General features: G+C 44.8%; 1 protein-coding gene and 1 pseudogene across 7 annotated transcripts in view; one reads left to right on the top strand and one right to left on the bottom strand.

Moving 5' to 3' along the window:
- HAO2 (hydroxyacid oxidase 2) overlaps positions 1–15,611 on the top strand; it is a 33,299-nt gene extending 17,688 nt beyond the window's left edge. For 2 of the 7 annotated variants that reach the window (XM_031680549.2, XM_072967900.1), the window contains 7 exons: positions 3,004–3,141; positions 4,947–5,098; positions 6,963–7,237; positions 8,548–8,757; positions 10,325–10,483; positions 10,843–10,912; positions 14,810–15,611. In XM_031680549.2, the coding sequence (XP_031536409.2) occupies positions 3,011–3,141; positions 4,947–5,098; positions 6,963–7,237; positions 8,548–8,757; positions 10,325–10,483; positions 10,843–10,912; positions 14,810–14,865 (1,053 nt within the window). In that variant the 5' untranslated portion in view covers positions 3,004–3,010 and the 3' untranslated portion in view covers positions 14,866–15,611. Of the gene's footprint in view, positions 1–3,003; positions 3,628–4,037; positions 4,098–4,941; positions 5,099–6,962; positions 7,238–8,547; positions 8,758–10,324; positions 10,484–10,842; positions 10,913–14,809 lie in introns of those variants that run through there. The other 5 variants (XM_072967904.1, XM_072967902.1, XM_072967903.1 and 2 more) reach the window with 5 other exon arrangements.
- The window catches only part of LOC140698235 (WW domain-binding protein 2-like), a 34,183-nt pseudogene that overhangs the window by 6,366 nt on the left and 7,823 nt on the right, over positions 1–19,994 (bottom strand).

Below are 19,994 nucleotides of genomic sequence, written 5' to 3'. Positions count from 1 at the left end.
TTGTTGAGTTTTTAATGCTAGAAATCTGATGAAGAACCTTTCTGTGAGTGTGTAATGTACAGGTATGTGGGTTTGTTGAGACATCAGAAGGAGAAACTCGGTGGAGAACTTTCATCCAACGAGGCAGAGCGATGACACCCAGGGGAATGTTAAATTCAAATAATGAACATTTATGATCAGCAAGTCAGTGTCACATGCTATCCTACTGCCTGGGGACAAGCCGTGTGTTGGGGGGTCCCAGGTTCTGTGATTCGTGAGGGAGACTCACAGGACACAGCGTGTAGTTGAGTCTGTGATTTATTGTAGCGAAAGAATGCAAAGTGAAATTAGCAAAGGGAAAACACTCAAGGGAAAAATCTAGAGGAAACCAAGCATATGCTTTCAGAAGTCCTCTCCCAGCAGAACTGCACAGCATGCCCTTAATCCCTCCAGCCAGCAGTTGGGACCACACGTGTGAAATGTCACCCTACCAGGGAAGCTCATTTCAGAGACTTGGTGCCCAAGGTTTTTTTTTTTTTACTGGAATCTGGTCAAATGGACACTCTCTGCCTAACCCATACCAAAATTCTAGACTCTCAGAGGGAAAGCAGATGTCCAACATAGCGCACATTGTTTGCATAGCCAGTTTAGACACAGTGAGCCGTTCTTATCAGGAAATGGTGGGAACCCTCCCGAAACCCAAGATCCCGGACTCCAGCCAAGGTCTAACATTGTAAGCAGGCCTTTGGAGGACTAGCATTCTTTGGCGTGCTGTTAACCCTTTTATGCACACAGTGGTTTAAATAACTTATGACAGTACAGATGGTTAAATACAATGATTAATTCATCTGATTATAGTTACCCAGCCTTCAAAGGGTCAGATAGGAATGAGATAAATTCGACATAGTTATGGTACTTTGTCAAACTCAATTCAGCACCTCAGTTGCTCCCTGCCCACCCACTGACAAGGTGTGGTGCTTATAAAGAGCTCTGTGGCTGATTTCCAAACTCACCTCGTAGCCTCTTTCTAGAACTCACGGTGCATCCCAGGGGCTCTGTCTTCTGCCTGTCATGTCACTTCTTTCTGCTTAGCCCTTAAGGTGGGTGTTTGGGGCCACTTTTCTCTTTGACTTGACTGGATTTTGACACAGCCTTACCCTTACCAAGATTCCTAACGCCCTACATTTCATCTGGCCTCCTGGGCCCCCTTGTTTGCTGCCCCAATCATGTTTGAAGCCTTAGTTCCTGGGGCTTATCCCCTCAAACAAAAACTTAAAAGTCATTTAGTTTCTACTTCCAGTCTTTGGCTAATTTTTATCCCCTTGCCAACTGCTGGAGAGATGCTTGGAGCTATAAAATACAGATTTGTCTGCCTGTCCTCGTGGAGTCGTCTTATACAGAAGCTTTACTGGCTGAGGCTGACAGTAACCAGCACCCTCAGCCAGCTCTGCACCTGCTGCTCCCACTGCCCTTGCCCCCACTAGAGGGATTTACCCAGCCCTGCCCTCTTTCCTCTTTGAGGAGTGGTGGTAGCAGCAGTACCAAGCTCCAGGTTTACAGGGTTCAGGTTGGAGATGGGAACAAATGGGGGAGCATATGTTGTCTTCTTGGTCTCCAAAGTCTTCTGGGTCCCATGTTTAATGACCTAGCCAAGGAATCACAAAAAGTCAGCTTCCTCCCTGGTAATCCACTCCAGCCCCTCGTAACTCAGACATCCGGAGATTCTTGGGAACTTGCAGGTATTTGTGTCAGCTCAGACCCAGTTTTCTCACTTTATTGGATCTCCTCCGAAAAGGGGCACAGAGATATGAAATCACCCTCCAGGGAGTTTAGGATATGCTCACAGTGACTCAAATGACAAGAAAAAGTCATCAAGAAATGCTGGGTCAGGAGCCAGGTCCTGGAAAGCTGTGGACGCGGTGATACAGGCCCTTGAAAGACAAGAGCTGTGATCAGACTGGCATTTTAGAATGATCTCTGGGTAGCTGGAGGGAGACGAGATGGAGAGTGAATCTGGAGGCCAAGGGACAAAGATAAGAAATTTTTCCCAGGAATCCCACTCCTGGGCATATATCCAGAAGGAACCCTACTTCAAGATGACACATGCTCCCCAATGTTCATAGCAGCATTGTTTACAATAGCCAAGACATGGAAACAGCCTAAATGTCCATCAACAGATGACTGATAAAGAAGATGTGGTATATTTATACAATGGAATACTACTCAGCCATAAAAACCGACAACATAACGCCATTCGCAGCAACATGGATGCTCCTGGAGAATGTCGTTCTAAGTGAAGTAAGCCAGAAAGCGAAAGAAAAATACCATATGAGATCGCTCATATGTGGAACCTAAAAAACAAACAAACAAACAAAAAAACAAACAAAGCATAAATACAAAACAGAAATAGACTCATAGACATAGAATACAAACTCGTGGTTGCCAAGGGGGTGGGGGGTGGGAAGAGATAGACTGGGATTTCAAAGTTGTAGAATAGATAAACAAGATTATACTGTATAGCACAGGGGAATATATACAAGATCTTATGGTAGTTCACAGAGAAAAAAATGTGATAATGAATATATATATGTTCATGTATATTTGAAAAATTGTGCTCTACACTGGAATTTGACACAACATTGTAAAATGATTATAAATCAATAAAAAATGTTAAAAAAAAAAAAGAAATTTTTGTAAGACTCATCAGAGATGGTGGGGCCCCGACTAGGTCTGAGGCAAGTCAACTAGATCTAGAGAGGAGGGGACAGACGTGAGAGATATTTAGAAAACCAAGTGAGCAGGAGTTGGAGATGGGGCTGGGGAATGGAGGCGTGAAGCATGACTCCCTGCTTTCTGGCTACAACCAGCATCTTTGGCAGAACCTCCTTTGAGATAAAGATTACAGGGGGGGTTCGTGTGGAATCCAAACAGCTTCGTTCTGTAGCCCCTCCTTCACCCTCTCCTCTATATCTGAAGCCTTTCTTACTGGGTTTTGTTTGAGTAGTTTTGGTTTTTCTTTTAAAGGTCCAGAATGCCCTTGCTGTGTTTGGCAGACTTTCAGGCCCATGCACGGGAGCGGCTGTCTAAGTCAACTTGGGATTATATTGAAGGAGGAGCTGATGATGGCTTCACGAGGGATGACAACATCGCAGCATTTAAAAAGTCTGGTCATCCGTATCCTTTCTATGCTAAGCTAATGTGCACTGGTTGAGAGCTCTTTGGAAGGTAGCAGTCCTGATTTCTGCTTCCAAAGAATGTAACAGTACTCAACTCAGAATAATGGTTTTTTGTTGTTGTTTGTGGGGAAGGGTTTGTTGGCAGGGGATGCAGGTGACTGGGGAGAGGATGGAGAGAGAGAATTTATCTTAGTGCTGCTGCAGAACTAGCACCAGTGAACTAGCCCTCTCCTGCTGCATCGTGGTGACTTTGCCACCTGAGAAGATAGGACGTGAGTCCCAGTGTCTCCAGCCACCTGGGCAGGGAAGAGAAGCTGGCTGGGTAGACCTAAAGCCCCTGAGCTCCTAACTTCCCACTTGGAGGTATAACAGGAGAGAGGGCTCAAGGCTGGAGGAAATGTGGAGACCCAAGGAGTCTTGGGGATGAAAGAAGACTGATTCATGGAGAAGAGTTGGACTGGGGCAGTAGCAGGTAAAATATGGGTCAGTAAACAGCAGTGCACAGGCCAGGTGGGGCCCACTACCGATTTTTGGATGGTCCACAAGCTAAGGATGAGGGTTTTTTGTTTCCATTTTTTAAAACATTTAAAAAAATTATTTTCTTATTTATATTTTAACTTTTTTCTTTTTGTTTTTAATGTTTTTCTTTTTTCATTTTTAAATGGTTGAAAAAAAATCAAAAGAAGAAGAATTGTAACATGTCCAAATCATATGAAATTCAAATGTCAGTGCCCATAAATGAAGTTTTACTAGAACAGAGCCAAGCTCAGTCATCTACACATTGTCATGGCTGCTTTGGCATTACAACAGCCGAGCTGAGTAATTGTGACAAAGACTGCATGTCCACAAAGCCTAAAGTATTTACTATCTGGTCCTTTACAGAAAACGTATACTGACCCCATGATACAGAAGTCAGGAGAAAACTGAAAAAAGGAGTGCAAGGTGGTCACTGTCTTCTGTATTCTCCTACATCTTTAATGCTATACTAGGCACTTTAATTGCTTTATCTCGTTTTGTCTTCAGGACTCTTAGGAAAGTTGGATTATTATGCCCATTTCACAGATGAAGTAACTAATGCTGTCTTCCCCAAGTTTGCACAATTAGTATTTCCAGAAAAACCTTTCTCAGTTTCTGTACAGAAACAATAATATCTTGTGAGAAACAAGCATTTTGGGACCCTGAGGCTAAGTACCTATTGCACTTAAATGTATGTTTCACATATTTACTATTTCTCAATTGCCATACCTTCCTCTAAAGTCATATTTAAGTTACATTTTCAAGTGAATTAGCTTCTAGCAAAAAAAAAAAATCATGATCATCCTCTGGAATTTGTCCTCGTTCAGTGACCTTTCCTTACATTACAGAAACTTGTTTCCAACCTAAGAAGGAAGAGCCTGGAATCCTCCCCACTTATTCTCTTACTTTCTAGTCCTTGTTATGATGAATCCATCAAAGCATACAAGTGCAGAGAGCCTGGTCAGGGAAGCATGGCTCCAAGACACAGACCACTGACGGGGAAAATCAGTGGACCACATGTGCACTGGGGGCTTAGAGAAGGCAGGGTTAATGGGGTAAATGTGGGACAGGGTGTTGGGAGAGGCTTCCTGGAGGAAGGGAGCCTCCAGCTTGTCTATGCTGCCTGATCAGCTACCCACACCCTCAAACAGCAGTTTCTTGGGACTCAGTCTGATCTAAATCTGTGCCAGGAATCTGGAGGTCTCAGCACCCGGCAGCCCCTCCATGCTGGAGAGTCATTCCTCCAATAGAAAATCTCATTATTGTCCAGCACAGAATCCGCCTCCGTCCCCGGTACCTCAAAGATGTGTCAAAGGTGGACATGAGGACCACGATCCAAGGGGAGCAGATCAGTGCCCCCATCTGCATCGCGCCCACGGGTTTCCACTGCTTGGCCTGGCCTGATGGAGAGATGAGCACAGCCAGAGGTACAGACCCCACCTCGAGGCTCCCTTCCCTGGGGCCCTAACGTGTGTGGAGGTGTCCTTCAGAGCAGCGGCAAGCAGCTCCAGAACTTCTCCGTTAAAGGGTTCACAGCCAGCAATCTGGCTGGAATGAAGGGTAGTAAAAGGAATGCTTAAAACTGTGTTTGCGTAACATTTCACCTAAGAGTGAGAAAATGCCAGTTTTCCATAATAAAGAATGATCAGAGTGGGAGGGAGCTACAGAGGAATAGGAGGGTGTGAAGATCCCACCAAGCCAGCCCACAGAAGAGGGGCACAGGCCCCTCGGATACACCATTGTGGGGAAGGGATGCTCAGTGTGGCCCCAAGGGCAAGGCTCTCTTTGCACTCTCGTGGGCCAGGGCTGGGGCTGAATGGTGAGTCTCTGGATTTAGGATGAGGAGAGTCATGACATTGGGCCCTGATGCAAAGCCCTGGCAGGTGTTCTTGTCCAGATGTTCCATTTCCCTTCTCCTCAGTTGATTTGACCATCTTATTTGACAAAAAGTTTCTCACTGGGCTCTGTTGCCTTCCTAGTACCCCCTCATTCTTTTCCCTCATCCACTACCATCAAAAAATAATAATGAGAAGCAAAGGGAAGGGGGAGGAGAGGGAGAGGAAAGGAGGGGAAAAGGAGGGGGAAGAGGGTCAAAATATTCCTGTGACTCATTGTAAGCTTCACCCTCAGCCAAATCTGGGGAGTTTTTTTTTTGGGGGGGGGGAGTAATTAGGTTTATTCATTTATTATTATTTTTTAATGCAGATGCTGGGGATTGAACCCAGGACTCCATGCATGCCAAGCATGCGCCCTACCACTTGAGCTACACACCCCCAGTCTGGTTTTTTTCAAGATGCCCAGGGCTTCCCTGAGCTCTTTTCCTTTGATTCTGTGATATAGGAAGCAGTGAATCTAGAATCTAGAATCCAAGGATTCTAGAGCTGAGAGTGGCATCCATCTGGTTAGGACCCAGGTCTGGCCAAGCTGAAATATGAATACCCTATGTGAATATGACTACTTTACTAAATCTTCCTGGTTGAGTGTGTTGTGGGGTGAGAGGATGGGGGTATCTCCTGCTGACATTAGGAATGGAAAATATTAATTTCTGATTAGGTTGAATTCTCTGCCCCTGGATTGTAGGATGGTTGTGACATGAACCCTCTGGAGAATCCCACTGAGAATGACTAAAAGAAGAAATGAGAATTAAGCAGCGCTTGTCATTGTCAGTCTCATAAGCACTAGCATTTGTACAATACTTCACTTCGTAAATTCAAACAAACAAACAAAAAAAACTGCTCCCCTAGCTGGTATCCCATCTTGCAACCGTATAAGAGAGATATTAGTATTTCCTTTTAAAGATAAAGAAAATGATGCTCAAGGCCACGCAGCCAAGAACTGGTGGAACCAGCATTCTTCTAATTCCAAATGTCATGCTTTTTCTACAATGTAGCTCAGCCTTCTCCATTGGAATTACATTTTCTCATCCTTGGTCCATTTTAGTTCCCTTCTGCTTCATTGATGAGTTCACAAGAAGCCCAGTTCCTATCTGAAAGCCACAACAGGCCCAAAATGGTTCTGGGGAGTTAATGTCATCTCTAGCTGGAAATTTTTTGGATACCGAGGGCAGAGTTTGTAAGGCGGGTATTGGGAGGAGGACCCAGACAGCTTTAGGTCTGCTAGTCTTGATGAAATATACCTGCTATGCCGGCCCTACAGGAAAGCAAAATGCAGGCCGGTGGTACCCTCACTCAAAGGGCAAGGCAGCCATAGGCAGCACAGATCTCTAGGGCTTCTCACCCCAGAGCAGAATGTGTCTGCTCCTCAATCTGAGTTGTGTTACTTGCTTTGCAGCTGCCCGAGCAGCTGATGTCTGCTACATCACCAGCACGTATGCCAGCTGCAGCCTTGAAGACATTGTTGCTGCTGCCCCCGAGGGCCTGCGGTGGTACCAACTGTATGTGCAGCCAAATCGGCAGCTAAACAAACAGCTGATCCAAAAGGTAGAATCCCTGGGTTTCAAAGCTCTGGTGATCACTGTGGATGTACCCAAAATTGGCAACAGACGATACAACGTTATGGACCTAAAGAAGAGCTTACTGCTGAAAAATCTTGGATCACCTGAGAAGGTAGGAAAGATACCCGAGCCAATGCACAGGCGTCACAGGAGGCAGACTTCCATCCCTCTCTCCTCTCTTCTTTCTTTCCACAGGAAGTCACTGAGTGCCTGTCCTGCGCTGGGCGCTAGGGATGCAGCCATCCCAAAGGCAGCTGTCATTTCTGCTACCCAGAACTTCCAGACAAGCAGCATATAAGGCCAGATGTTCTCAGCCCTGGAGCTGCCCCACCTGTCACCAAAAATGTTCTGGCCGGGGCTGGGTGCCGAGAAATAGGAAAGCTAAGGAAAGATTTTTTTCACAAAATAGGAGATTGAACTAAAAAGTTCTCCCAGTATTTTCTACTTTATGGCACACTTAGCAGAAGATCATTTTGGCTGGCACACTGAGATAAACGGACCCTCTGAAGAGGATGCTTATAGCCAAGATGAACAGCCCTTGGAGTGTTGAAAACTGAGGGGGCACTATCTCTGCACGTCTAGAACTCATCCACGTGGCACTAGAGTGCCACAGCACACTTGCTTGGATGAGATGACTACAGAAGGAACTTACAGTCAGATGGGATGGAGTGCCCAGAGAGAGAAAGCCATGGTGAAGCTGGCATCCCTTGGCTTCATTACAGATGGTAACACCAGCCTTTTCAGTGAATGGGCAGCTGTGATCCCCAGCCAAGTGCCTCAGCCATTCTACTCATTAACTACAAATTGGCCTTGAGGTTTCCTGGAATCTATCTCAGATTCCAGGGATATATTGGGGTCTATAGATATTTGATTCACATGGAGAGTCAAGATACAAATTGGGTAATCTCAGATTCAGAATGATTGAAGTATTGCTTAGTTTCTGGTACCCAGTGCCTGTCTCCCCCGTAACACATCACATCGGCCTACACATGCTCTCGCTTTTCCACCTCACTTACTACACTCTGAGGTTTTGTTGTTGTTGTTGTTAGGGCTGTGTCTCATCTGCCTTTGTGTGCCCAGATCCTGGCGTAACTATTGAGCATGGACACAAATAATGGTAAATAAATAAGCAATTGAAGTAGAAATTCTTCTGTTTATTAATTAATTAATTTTTTAATGGAGGTACTGGGAATTGAACCCAGGACCTCATGCATGCTAAGCACACACTTTACCACTGAGCTATACCCTCCCCCTACGGAGAAATTCTTCTACAGAAAATTTGTCAGGAAAAGGAGCTAGTAGTGTTGGATTTTCTGCCTCCTTTTTTAAGCTTATAAATGGTGGCTCTTCAGATGGTGTCCCATCTTTGGAATGGGAGTCTTGAAGGAGTTCAGCACTAAGGTTCTCTTGTATCCCCCACAGGGAAACTCAGCGCCTTATCTCCAGATGACCCCCATTGACTCAGCCATCTGCTGGGATGATCTCTCCTGGTTTCAGAGCCTGACTCGATTGCCCATCATCCTGAAGGGGATCTTGACGAAAGAGGACGCAGAGTTAGCTGTGAAGCACAATGTCCAGGGCATCATTGTTTCCAACCATGGCGGGAGGCAGCTCGACGACGTTCCTGCTTCCGTGAGTAGGATGCCTTCAGAGTGAGTGTGTTTGTGAGTTGTGTGTGCATCCACAGCGAGGTACTCTCTGTCATTCGATACACACTCTCCCCTCTCCCTAACCACCTATGTTGGTTTATACCTGTGAATTGTAAGGACTTTTAATTATTACTAATAGCCTAGTATATGCCAGGTTATTTTTTAAAACTTGACATATGTCATCTCTAAATCTCACAACAGTCCTACAGGGTAGGCATCATTATCCTTAGTTTACAGATGAGGATACTGGAGTTCAGAGATGTCAAGTAACTTGTCTGAGTTCACACAGTCAGTAAGTGGTCAAGCTGGAATTTGACAGAGGAGTTGTGCCCCAGGCACTGAGGTCTCCAGCCATCTGGAAGGAGTGTTCAGTGAGAAGCTTGCCTGTCTGCATGGATTATATAATAACCTCATATTTTCTCATATGACACATTCCAGGAAGAAACAGTGCCACATTTAAGCTAATAAACAACTATCTTTCACAATAAAACTTAAATATGTTCTATGAATCCTTTGTTAAAAATTTGGGATAGTGTAATTTTCCCCCTTGACTTACGAATTTATATCCATCATAGATGGAATTTTGGGAAAGAAAAAGAAAAGGCGTGAAGCGGGGTGAGGCTGATTGACTCCTTAAGCAGCAGAAGTCCCCGCAGGGCCCAGTTTTTGCTCTTTTTCCCTGGTCATTCCTCAAAGAGGCACAGAACAGGAGCCCCGAGGCAGTTCCAGAACCCTTTCCTGAAGGCCCCTCCTCCCAGACTCGGCTGTGACTCCTCCTTACAGACTTGGAGATGCCCAGGAGCACGACTCGGTCTGGGGCATCTTAGGTCCACAAGGTCTATTGGCCACAGAGCCTGAAATGGGAGAGACACGGTGAGAGGAAAGAGCCAGTGGAGACCAGGCCAAAGTGATCAGCTGTTTTTATTTTGTCTTTCAAAGGCTTCAACCCTACTTTTACAGTGTTACTGCTGCATTCCTATCCCCTGTCTTAGACAACCCCCAAGGGAGTCAGGAACAAGCTGCTCAAGTATGGTGTCTTCAAAATGAGGTAGGACCCATCTACACAGAACAGGCTGCGGTCCAGACACTGGGGTCATGACTGATCGTGCTTGTTTTGCCAAAAAGACGCATGGTCTAAGCGATAGAAAACATCTCTAGCTCTGCCACCCCAGAAAGAGATAAGGTGGAAAAAAACCAAAAGTCAAGATATTCTTTAAAAAGAAGAGCATTAAAGTGAACACTCTAAATGGAAAATGTCCCCTTGGGGATGTGATGAGGAACCAAGAGGTTGTTCCAAGCTGTAGACATCTGAGCTCTGTCCGATCAGAAGATGGCAGGAGGGAGAGCCCGGAGAAGGTCCTTGAGCCTTGGGATTGTGGCCGCACTGCTTTGATAGGCACCAGCATCCTCAAGCAGGGAGGGGAGGAACTGTCAGCCATCGCCCCGACTTGGACCTCCTGGTACCAGCCCATGTGGAGGGGGCGCTGTCCCATGATGCCCTGAGGGTCAAAACAGGAATCCCTCGAGCCACTCTTGTCTCTCCTTTGCAGATCGATGCCTTGATGGAAGTGGTGGCTGCTGTGAAGGGGAAAATCGAAGTGTACGTGGATGGTGGGGTCCGAACCGGCAATGATGTGCTAAAGGCTCTGGCCCTTGGAGCCAAGTGCATTTTTCTGGGGAGACCGATCCTGTGGGGTCTTGCCTACAAGGTGAGAGTGGCAAAGGGAAAACCACCAGAAGATACCATGCTGCCCATTCCTTTCCACGCATTTCTGTGGTTTGACCCCCAAGCTCAGCTGTTTTTTGAGGTGCCACAGTTTCCTAAAGGACTGTGACACCTCCTCCACCCCTCTTTGCTTCCTCTGTATCGTGTTGCAAAATTTTAAGGGCTCTCATGCCTATGTTCTCCTCTTTGCCTTCCTTTATTCCCAGCATAGTTCTGATTTCATGGCTCCATCCTCCCCATCACAGCTCTGAGCTCACCTGAAATTTATACTCAGCACATGGTCAGAATGTTCCATCATGCCTCGTTTTGTCTCTCTCCTCTCTGTCTCTGTCTCGGGAGCAGGGTGAACATGGTGTTGAGGAAGTTTTGAACATCTTAAAAAATGAGTTCCACACTTCCATGACCCTTACAGGTAAGTGTTTACAGCTCTTTTCCTGATTCGCAACTGAAAGCCAGCCATCTAAAGAGCAGGAGAGGTGGCCCTTTCTTCTTGCTCGCCTTTCCTGGGCCCAGTGGCTGCAGGAGAGAGCAGGGAGGGAATGTTCCAGACAAAAATTAAGCACAAAGTACAAACATGACACATCTGCTACCAAAGCAAGTGCAATTTCTGATTACGGGAAAGAGGGTCCCACTTACTCTGCTCAGATCACATCAGGCTTGTTGGATGTGGTTCTGGGTGTCTTTGAAGGAATATTCATGGACTCTGAAGAACAGAGAATTTCTGTCAGAGCAGAAGCATGGAGGGGCTGGGGAGATGGAGGTAAACCAGAGGACGGAAGAGGGAGGAGGAGAAACATCGTCTTCCATAACCACAGACAGCAGGACAAACATGAATGTCTTGAAGTCACATGCAGGTGGATTGCCGTCAAAAATGAGAAGACTGTAAAGCAGGGCTCATAAACATGTTTATGTTTTTAGCAAAGCCTAGAATCCCAGCAAGTTGATAAAATGGTGTTTCTCAACTAATGATGGTAACTTCTCTCTTCATGAGCATTTGGTTTTAGGATTTGGGTTTTTGGTTTTCTTCTAATTGACATAATGACTGGAAGGTGGGTACTGGAGATATTTAGTGCTCAGGGGCCAGGGATGCTGAGTGTCCTAAAATGCTTGGAGCCGTCTCAGAGAGAACTGTCCTGCTCAGACACCAGTGGCCAGTAGCTCTCTCTGCCTTTGACTGTCACTGTCTGCTGTTGGTGATAATTGATGGCAATGTGAGAGACAGACAAGGTGGACTCCGATAATGCCGCCCTTCACACCTCAATCCTAAAGTTTGGTAATAACAGAAATCTTCTGCAGAAGTGAGGAAATCATGAACCAAGAGCTCTAAAGTGGCATCAAGGGCACTTTCATGCCGTATTTCTGCGGATGCCACCGAGCATCTGCCATGTGCCCGGCACAGGGCATCCAGGTCTTTTCCAGTCTGGTCTGATCTGATATTTGGACAAGAATCTTGTACCCAGTGTCCAAGTTGCATAGCGTCCACTGGGGCTGCGGACTCAACCTTTTGGGCTCGAGTAGCACAAGCTAGAAAACTTAGATCAGCATTAACACCAGGACCAGCCTACTTTCCACCGAGCAGATTCATAGAAAGAAGGGGAAATAGATTAAGGCATCAAGGACCACGAGGGTTTGGGGCCAGAGCCCTACTACAAAGCCTATGATGTAAGTCAGTAAATGACTCAATGTCACCAAGTCCCTCCCATGAGGGAGGGGAGAGCACAAGTGTGAACAGATATCATCTTGGTGTCTTTTGCCCCTGAGAGGGAGCAGGGAGAGAGATGGGAAGACCTATAGGCTTTTGCAGATCCCAGGAGATTGAGATGACTTCTCCTGTGCCCCCAAATATTTTCTCCCATCCTTGTGAAATGCTGTCTAAACTTCTTTACCAGAAGGGGGAACTTGCAATAGCAAAGCTTTTTTATTCCACCAAAAGTTTATACTGACCAACCTTTGGGGCATAAGTGGTGGCTGGAAAATCTTTTTCTGAATTAGAGCATGGAAAGCACCCTTTTTAAAAGGGGACAGGGAAAAAAGAAAGTAAAAACAGGGTGGTGAGCACTTTTATGCCTGACTTTTTATATTCCTTTTCTTCTAATTGGTCTACAATGAAAATGTATTGTTTCAAATGTATAGAAGAATTGGGGGGAGGGCATAGCTCAGTGGTAGAGTGTGTACTTAGCATGCACAAGGTCCTGGGTTCAATCCCCAGTTAAAAAATAAATGAATAAACTTAATTACTTCCCCCTTCAAAAATTTCAAAGTAAACAAATAAAATAAATTGTATAAAAATATTTGTTAAAAAATTTTTTAATATATAGAAAAATCAGTAATCAACAAACAAATGTGGGATGGAGAAGAGGGTCTGAGGAAGAAGAGAAAGAATAGAAAACCTAGGCTGAAAAGCATCCTTCAGCATCCTCTGTGTAATTTCCCTCTCCAGGAGAGACCCCCCCCTCTCCCCAGGTGAGTCTCTGGGGAGAGGAGGGTCTCAGATGGAGGCCTGTGCTTTTGGTGGAATGCACTAGAATACAGAATCGTATTATGAAACCCCAGAGATTCTGTTACCCCTTAGCTCTTCCCAGCACAATGCACATAAGACATCTGATACAGAGTCCGCAACCAGGAGGTGACCAGTCAACATGATTTTCTTCCCCAATTCCCCCAGAAATATGTGCTGCTTTTCCCTTAAGATGCTGTGTCATCACAGCCCCAGGAGGAGAACCCTATTTGCACTATTGATAAAAACAAAATCAGCATAAAAATAACGCTTTTCTAACTGTGAAACCTATTGCTGAAATTACATTTATAGAAAGGTTAAAATCCTGATTTGTCTTGAAAGAAAAAAAACACGTGCACGTATAACTCATACCCACACAAGCCTGCACAGCCCTCACTCAGGTTTCCTCCCTTGTAAGGGCAGGGGACTGAATCAGAGACTGTGAATCTTCTGGAGGTTTATTGCTTAGAAGCACCCACTTCACGTTAAATTAGCCAATGTATTTTAGTGTGAACAGCCTCCTTATTTACTGTAATGAAAAAGCAGGAGGACACTGTAATTCTGCATTTGCTCTTAACCTTCTATGAAACCTCTACCAAGAGCGAGATGGTGTTCCTGGTACAACGTGGGACCCAGTCTGATGAGCTTACACTGATACACAGAACAATACACAGATATCACCAGGGCTTATATGTGAATGGATGCTTCAAGTTGCCTCCAAATGGAATCACAACACTCTGCTGCAACCCTTGAGACTTTTATACAGCTGAAATATTATTTCTATGATAACACGTAACCGGAGTTTATATTTTGGCATCTCTGTGCTCCTCGAGGAGGCCTGCCGGCTCTGAAGCTGCTCTGTTCTCTGCTCTGTAGAAGCCCAGAGCTCTCAAGATCATTGTCAGTTCTGACGAGAGCATCTCTGGCTCTGAATTCCTTCTTCTGCTGAATTAGGTCAATTACAGGTTATGTTTCTACCCCCTGCTTGTCATTTCCGTCCACTATAATCAACACAGGCATGGAACTCAACTCTTCTCTCTGCTTCCATTTTCAGGAAAGGACACCCGCATTAGTTATATTTTTGTGAGTACTACGTTTTGCTAGTTATGTTTTGGGAGGTGAAGGTGCATACCTCACAGATGTGGATGAGAACTTCAAGCAAAACAGGACATAGCCTCTTATTAAATTCTTTCAGCCTTCTAATCACCAGTGATTTTCCACTGTCATCTTGAGCCCACAATTCTCCAGCTCATATTATCATTTTCTGCCGTCTCTTTTTACTTCTTATCTGGAGTTACTGTCTTCAGTTCCTGTGTCTAATTTCAGTCTAATCTCTAGCCCTAATTTTGCTTTTTAATTAAGGTCCTCCACTAAAGAAAAGAGTTCTGTTTTACAACTTTCCCTTAGAGGGTGGTTGTGGATGCAATACTCACCCTATGTCATATACTATCCCTGAGTCATATTCCTCCCTGACAGAGACTTCCTATGTCCTTAAGCCTTATCAGGACTGAGATAAAGGCCAAGTATATCTACTGCAGACAAATTGATTTTTCAACATGCTGCAATACTGCTTTTACGTTTTTATCATGCCATTTTGACATGGCTGTTTTAAAAGAGAACCCAGGCATAGGCTCACAAAATAATTCCCAGTGTGATCAAATTTACATGGTACATCCAGTGTACATAACATTTTATCAGGGTGAGAACAAAGATCAAGTCATGCTTGTTCGCACTGGACCATCCCATACCCACAATGGGGTGGGCAACTGGTGTTTTAGAGAAATGAGCTTTTAAACTATGTTGTTCTTTTAGGCTGCCGGTCAGTTGCTGAGATCAATCGGGACCTGATCCAGTTCTCCAGGTTGTAAAGAAAGAGAGTGAATGACCTGACTGATGGCTGAGCTTGCCCAGAGGAGGAAGTCAGAATCATAGTGTGACGTGTGATGCTACCCTGCCTCAGCCCCATCCTGTCCAGTGGTTCATTCCCTGCACCCTTGACCACTCCACGCCAATCCCTCATTCTCCTCAAATGTGCCCTGCTCTGCCTCACTGCCTGGCTGTTCTCTTGCCTAAAATCCTCCTCCAAAAGACATGATCTTCAAAAGGCAAATCAATAATGACTGAAATAGCTAGTGGATTCAATTTTTTTGCCTGTCTTATACGTTTCTATGAGACAACAATGGAAATCTACACTCTCGACAGACGAGCACTGCATATAAAATATTCCCCAACAGAACTCATACTCTTATCTGCAGATAATAAGGAAATAATAGAGGTAGAAACATAGGCTTTGGAGCCATACAGACAGGATTAACAGTCAAACTTTTGACTTGGGCAAGTTTTCCAGTCTCTCTGTGCTTCCATGTCCTTGTCTATAAAATGGGGATTATGCTACCCAGCTTGCTACGATGAGAGAGAGATTAAGTGAGATAATGTACGTAATGTTCAGAGCACAATGCTTTGCGCCTGATACATTTAAGGAACAGTAGATTTTATTATTTGGCAGGTTGCTATTCATCTTTCCAGACCTTGTTCAAAGGTCACCTATTCTTACCCTGCCTGCTTCCCAAGGGCTTCCTGTTGTACTTTGCACATTAAACTATTACAACCCTTAATATAATGTGGTTTTGCTGATTGAATTTTTCACATCTCTCGCTCCACAAATAGACTATACGTGACTCTGAGCAAGAAACTGTATACTTGGTTCCGGGGTTGACATGCAGTGGCATCTCAGTAAACTTCTGTGGGACGATGGGTGGATGGATGGACTGAAGTGAGTGAACGGAGTGAAAGGAGAGGTGGAAAAATGAATAAATACCCTACCAGCGGAAAAACTCCCCAGACCAGTCAGTCAGCGAAAATAGACTCCTAGAGCAGAAACACCCAGCTGAGTAAGCTCTCACACTTACAGACAGCAAGAAAGTTAGGGATAGAAATCAGTGTCCTAAATAAGTAACATCATAACTGGTTTCCAGGTGTTCTCTCTTGCTCCTTGTTACGTTCTGTTTTTCCATGCAGCTATCAGATTTTGTTTAAGTATAAGCAAATCCTACATCTCACCTGTTTAAAGCCTGTCTATGGCTTCCCACTCCATTTAGCCCAAGTTCTAAACTGATGATCAGCCCTCCGGGGCACGGTGTCACCCTCCCAACTCATTTCTTTATCACTCTCTCTCTCCTTCGCTCACTACGCCCCAGCCATACTCCTCCTTTCTGTTTCTTAAACAAGCAAAACTCTTTCTTGCCTCTGGACTTCCACACTTAACTGTTCCCTCTGCATAAAATGTCCTTCCCTACCTTCTGCCTGTGATTGGCTCTTTCTTGACATTCAGATCTCGGCTTAAATGTGACCTCCGCGGGGAGGTGAGAGTCCCCTGACCATCCTATCTAGAATGGGCTCTACCTGACTCATCACAGCAACCTGTTTTCCCCTTTGTCACTGCAGTACTTACTACAATTGGCAATTAACTTATCCTTTGTTTATCTGTTCATCGTGCATCTGCACCAGCACGGAACCTTCGTCAGTTGTGCTCTCCCCTTCATTCCCAGAGCACAGAACCATGCCCAACCCCATGAACGCTTTGAGTAAATATTTGTTCAGTGACATAATCCGAAAAGACAAAGGTGGGTCAAACTGCATTGCCACATCTGGAGAAGTACAGCCGTCCCGGAGGGAAAACAGTGAGTTAAGACACAGCCAGGCTGGACTGGTCACTACCTAAGCCAACAGACATCAAGTGTCCTGTCATTCCCGGGCTGGACACTCTTCTGCCTGAACCCATGCCAAGTACAGTTACACGTTCGCCCAGCTTACATCACATAACCAAGGGCCTGGTCAAGGGAACATCAGATAGCACGGGAAACACTGAAAGTCAAGGCAGTCCTGCAGTGACCTCCCTGGTTATCACTCTTAATGCTATAGCCACTTGCCTAACCCAAATATATGCACATATGTCGCCTACATATTTGGAAAGAAAAAACAAAGTATAGTGGTATTAGATAGTCCTGTTTGCCTACGCTGGGGGTATTCAGAACCCAGAATACAAAGGAAGTGAATACTCAGATTCCCAAATAATCAACTCCTTTGATGGTTCTCTGAATAAAAGATCTTAAAAGGGCAGATCAGTAATGATTGCAGCAGCTATATTTTTTTGCACACCCTCTATACCTTTATGAAATAACTATGGAAATTTGCACTCTGGACAGAAGATCTATCCATATAAAATATTCCCCGGCCAAAATCATACTCCCTAACTATCAGACGGGCAGGATAGACCAACTAGAGGGAAGAAGGAAGGTGAAGCTACTGTAGTTAGGATGCTTAAAAGGTAGTAGATACTTCATAAGGCTGTGATCTTTGGAAGGAGGCCCAGGAGGCTGAGTGAGATGTCACTGTTAATGAGTTAATAAAAGGCAAAGGAGAATTGCCCATGACCTTTCTCTTAGAGTCTAACGTTTTTATTCAGTGAAAAATTAAAATTAGCTCCTTCATTGTTGGGCTGATAGTCAATTTGAGGCCAAGAAGGAGTCTTAATTTGGTAGCAAGGATGGAGTGCTGGTGCTAAAAGTTTAGAACATTTGAAGGAAGTGCCATGTCTAGGGACAACTCCCGGGCTGATAGAGATGTCAAAGTTGCATGGTGGGACGGGGGGCTAAACAACCTCGGGTTTGAAGGAGACCCTCAACACACTGATTACAGCAGCAACATGTGCCTTGGAAAAGATGGAGTTTCAAAGGATCAAAAAGGGATGTGGGGCAGCTGTGGTCCTGGGGTACCCCAACTCATGTGCTGCTGCAAGGAATCTTGGGAAACTTTTTTACTGTAGTTCACAGAGACATGAGAGAACAGAAAAGCAAATAAAAGCTTAAAATAATATTTTTTTGTAACTTAGGATGCTACAAGACCTTATGGCCCATTAAGGAATGCCTCTTCTGTGTAGTACACTGACCTCCAGGAGAAGTCGCAAAAAGAGAGTTTGAGACGAGATTCAAGGACTCTGGAAACAAGTTAAAATAGACTATACCAGACCTTCACCAATACATGAGAAAGGAGAGATCTTTATTTCAGTCATACTGGATCGTTGGACAGTTTTACTAGACAGACGTAGACTTTCTCAATAAAGCACTAAAGAGTTAAACCAAGCGAAGAGATTTAAGTCTGAGAAATATCCTCGTACCCAGGGGTCCTCAAGAACATGGACTCTGACAGGGGGCAGACTCATGGGAGAACCGCACAACCCAGGCACTTCATGCTGCAGGTGACAGCTCCTAGAGAGACTTGGCTCTCCTTTGCCCTGGTCCTCAGCCCTCTTAGACCCCCGTCCCAGGACACAGCATCACATACACTGGGGCTTGGCACACTTTCTAGAACTTCAGTCTCTGGAATTTGACTTCTAGCCCACAGCACTCTGCCTCAGATGCCCCTTGCTGAAGCCTCTTTCCATTTGTGTTAAGTCCATAACTTTGGTCTCATTACTCTTTCATGGCAGAAACAAGATGAGAATATCTCAGTACTGAATTATCCTTTGTGCTGCAAAAGAATCAATAAGCAGCCTTGAAAATAAGGTTTGAAACCAGAGAAATCATTGGTGGGATAACATCCACCTCTCTAACCACCCCACTGCAATCTCATAAACCAAATCTTTTCCTCCATTCTCAGATGATCTAACTGGCTGATGAACATGCTACACAATTCCTCAAATTTCTCTGAAATAACCCTACTTATTATAGGAATGTCTAAGTAGGCATGATGGCCAGGTTGTCTCTTCAGCCCTGAGATCATCAGATGGGGCTTGATTCAGTCATTCCAGATTGGTTTGGGGAGGAAAGAAACAAATCACAATACAATATGATGGTAAGGAAATTTGGTATGCAGATAATGGGGTTAGCTCACTTTACAAAAAAGTCTCGTACAAATTCTCCCTGTAAACATCTACCTTGGCGATAACTGTACTTTTTTTTTTTTTTCGGTCCTGGACAGATGTGTGCATTGTTTTTTAAGTTGCTTTTCCTTCCAGACTCAGTGGGCTAGCTCCAAAATTCCAGGGGCAATAAGCAAGCATGTTATAAAGTCAGTGCCAAAAGGCTGTTCTCATCGCCTCAGAAGTCTGGACAGGGAACATCCAGGGTCACATGAAGAGATACATAGTAAACCTCAGAAGGGATTTCTTGGCCCCTGAAAATGTTCTGCATTAGAATGCATGGGTAAAGAAGGCAGAGAAACTTTTCCCCACTGGAAAGTTTCAACAGCTGAACAGAACACGGTATCTCAAAGATAAGCACTGTATTCTGATAAAGAAGATCAGCCTTGGAGTCAGCCCGCAGTCGGGCTGTCTGGGCTCAGATTCTGACTGCACTGTTCTCAAGATATCTGGCAAGATTCAATGCATCTTTTTCTTCATCTACTAATAATAATACCGATATTCTTGGCGTCTAGTTGTGAAAATTAAATGATAGTGGGGGGCTTCTGATTCCCAATCCAGGATGTAAGGAGCTTGGAAATTGCCAGTCCACAGCAAGTAAACGGTGGGAAAAACTCAAAAGTCAACAACTCCTCTAGATTGCTCAGAAAAGTGAGGTCACAGGGCACACCACTGCCCCCAAAACTGGAGAGATAGGAAGATACAAAGAATCATAGTTTATCTGAGTAGGAACCTCCATGAAAACCAGCACCAGGGTCAGAGAACCTGAACTGTAATTGATGAATTGCTGGAGGAGCAGCGTGGACAAGTCTGAGAGCTCAAAACTGCAGGGAGGCCCAGTCAGGGGAGGCCCCCATATTTTGTTTTAACTACAGGAAGTCTACTAGGTTTTCACAGTGAATATCAGAGAAAAATTCCCTGAAGCTTCCAAAGAGGGGAGGAGAAAGTAACCATTTTGAAATATGCCAGAGCATTCTGTTCTTGACAAGGCCTGCCCTCAAGAGAACCTGTTTTACTAGACCCTCACCTACTAGGGTTTCATTAGAGCCTGACCCACCCAGGAGATGGGAAATACCC

Source organism: Vicugna pacos, chromosome 9 (genome assembly GCF_048564905.1).
Source record: "Vicugna pacos chromosome 9, VicPac4, whole genome shotgun sequence".
Lineage (NCBI taxonomy): Eukaryota > Metazoa > Chordata > Mammalia > Artiodactyla > Camelidae > Vicugna > Vicugna pacos.
The sequence above is the reverse complement of the archived record's forward strand: the minus strand, read 5'-3'. Positions and strand labels throughout refer to the sequence as shown.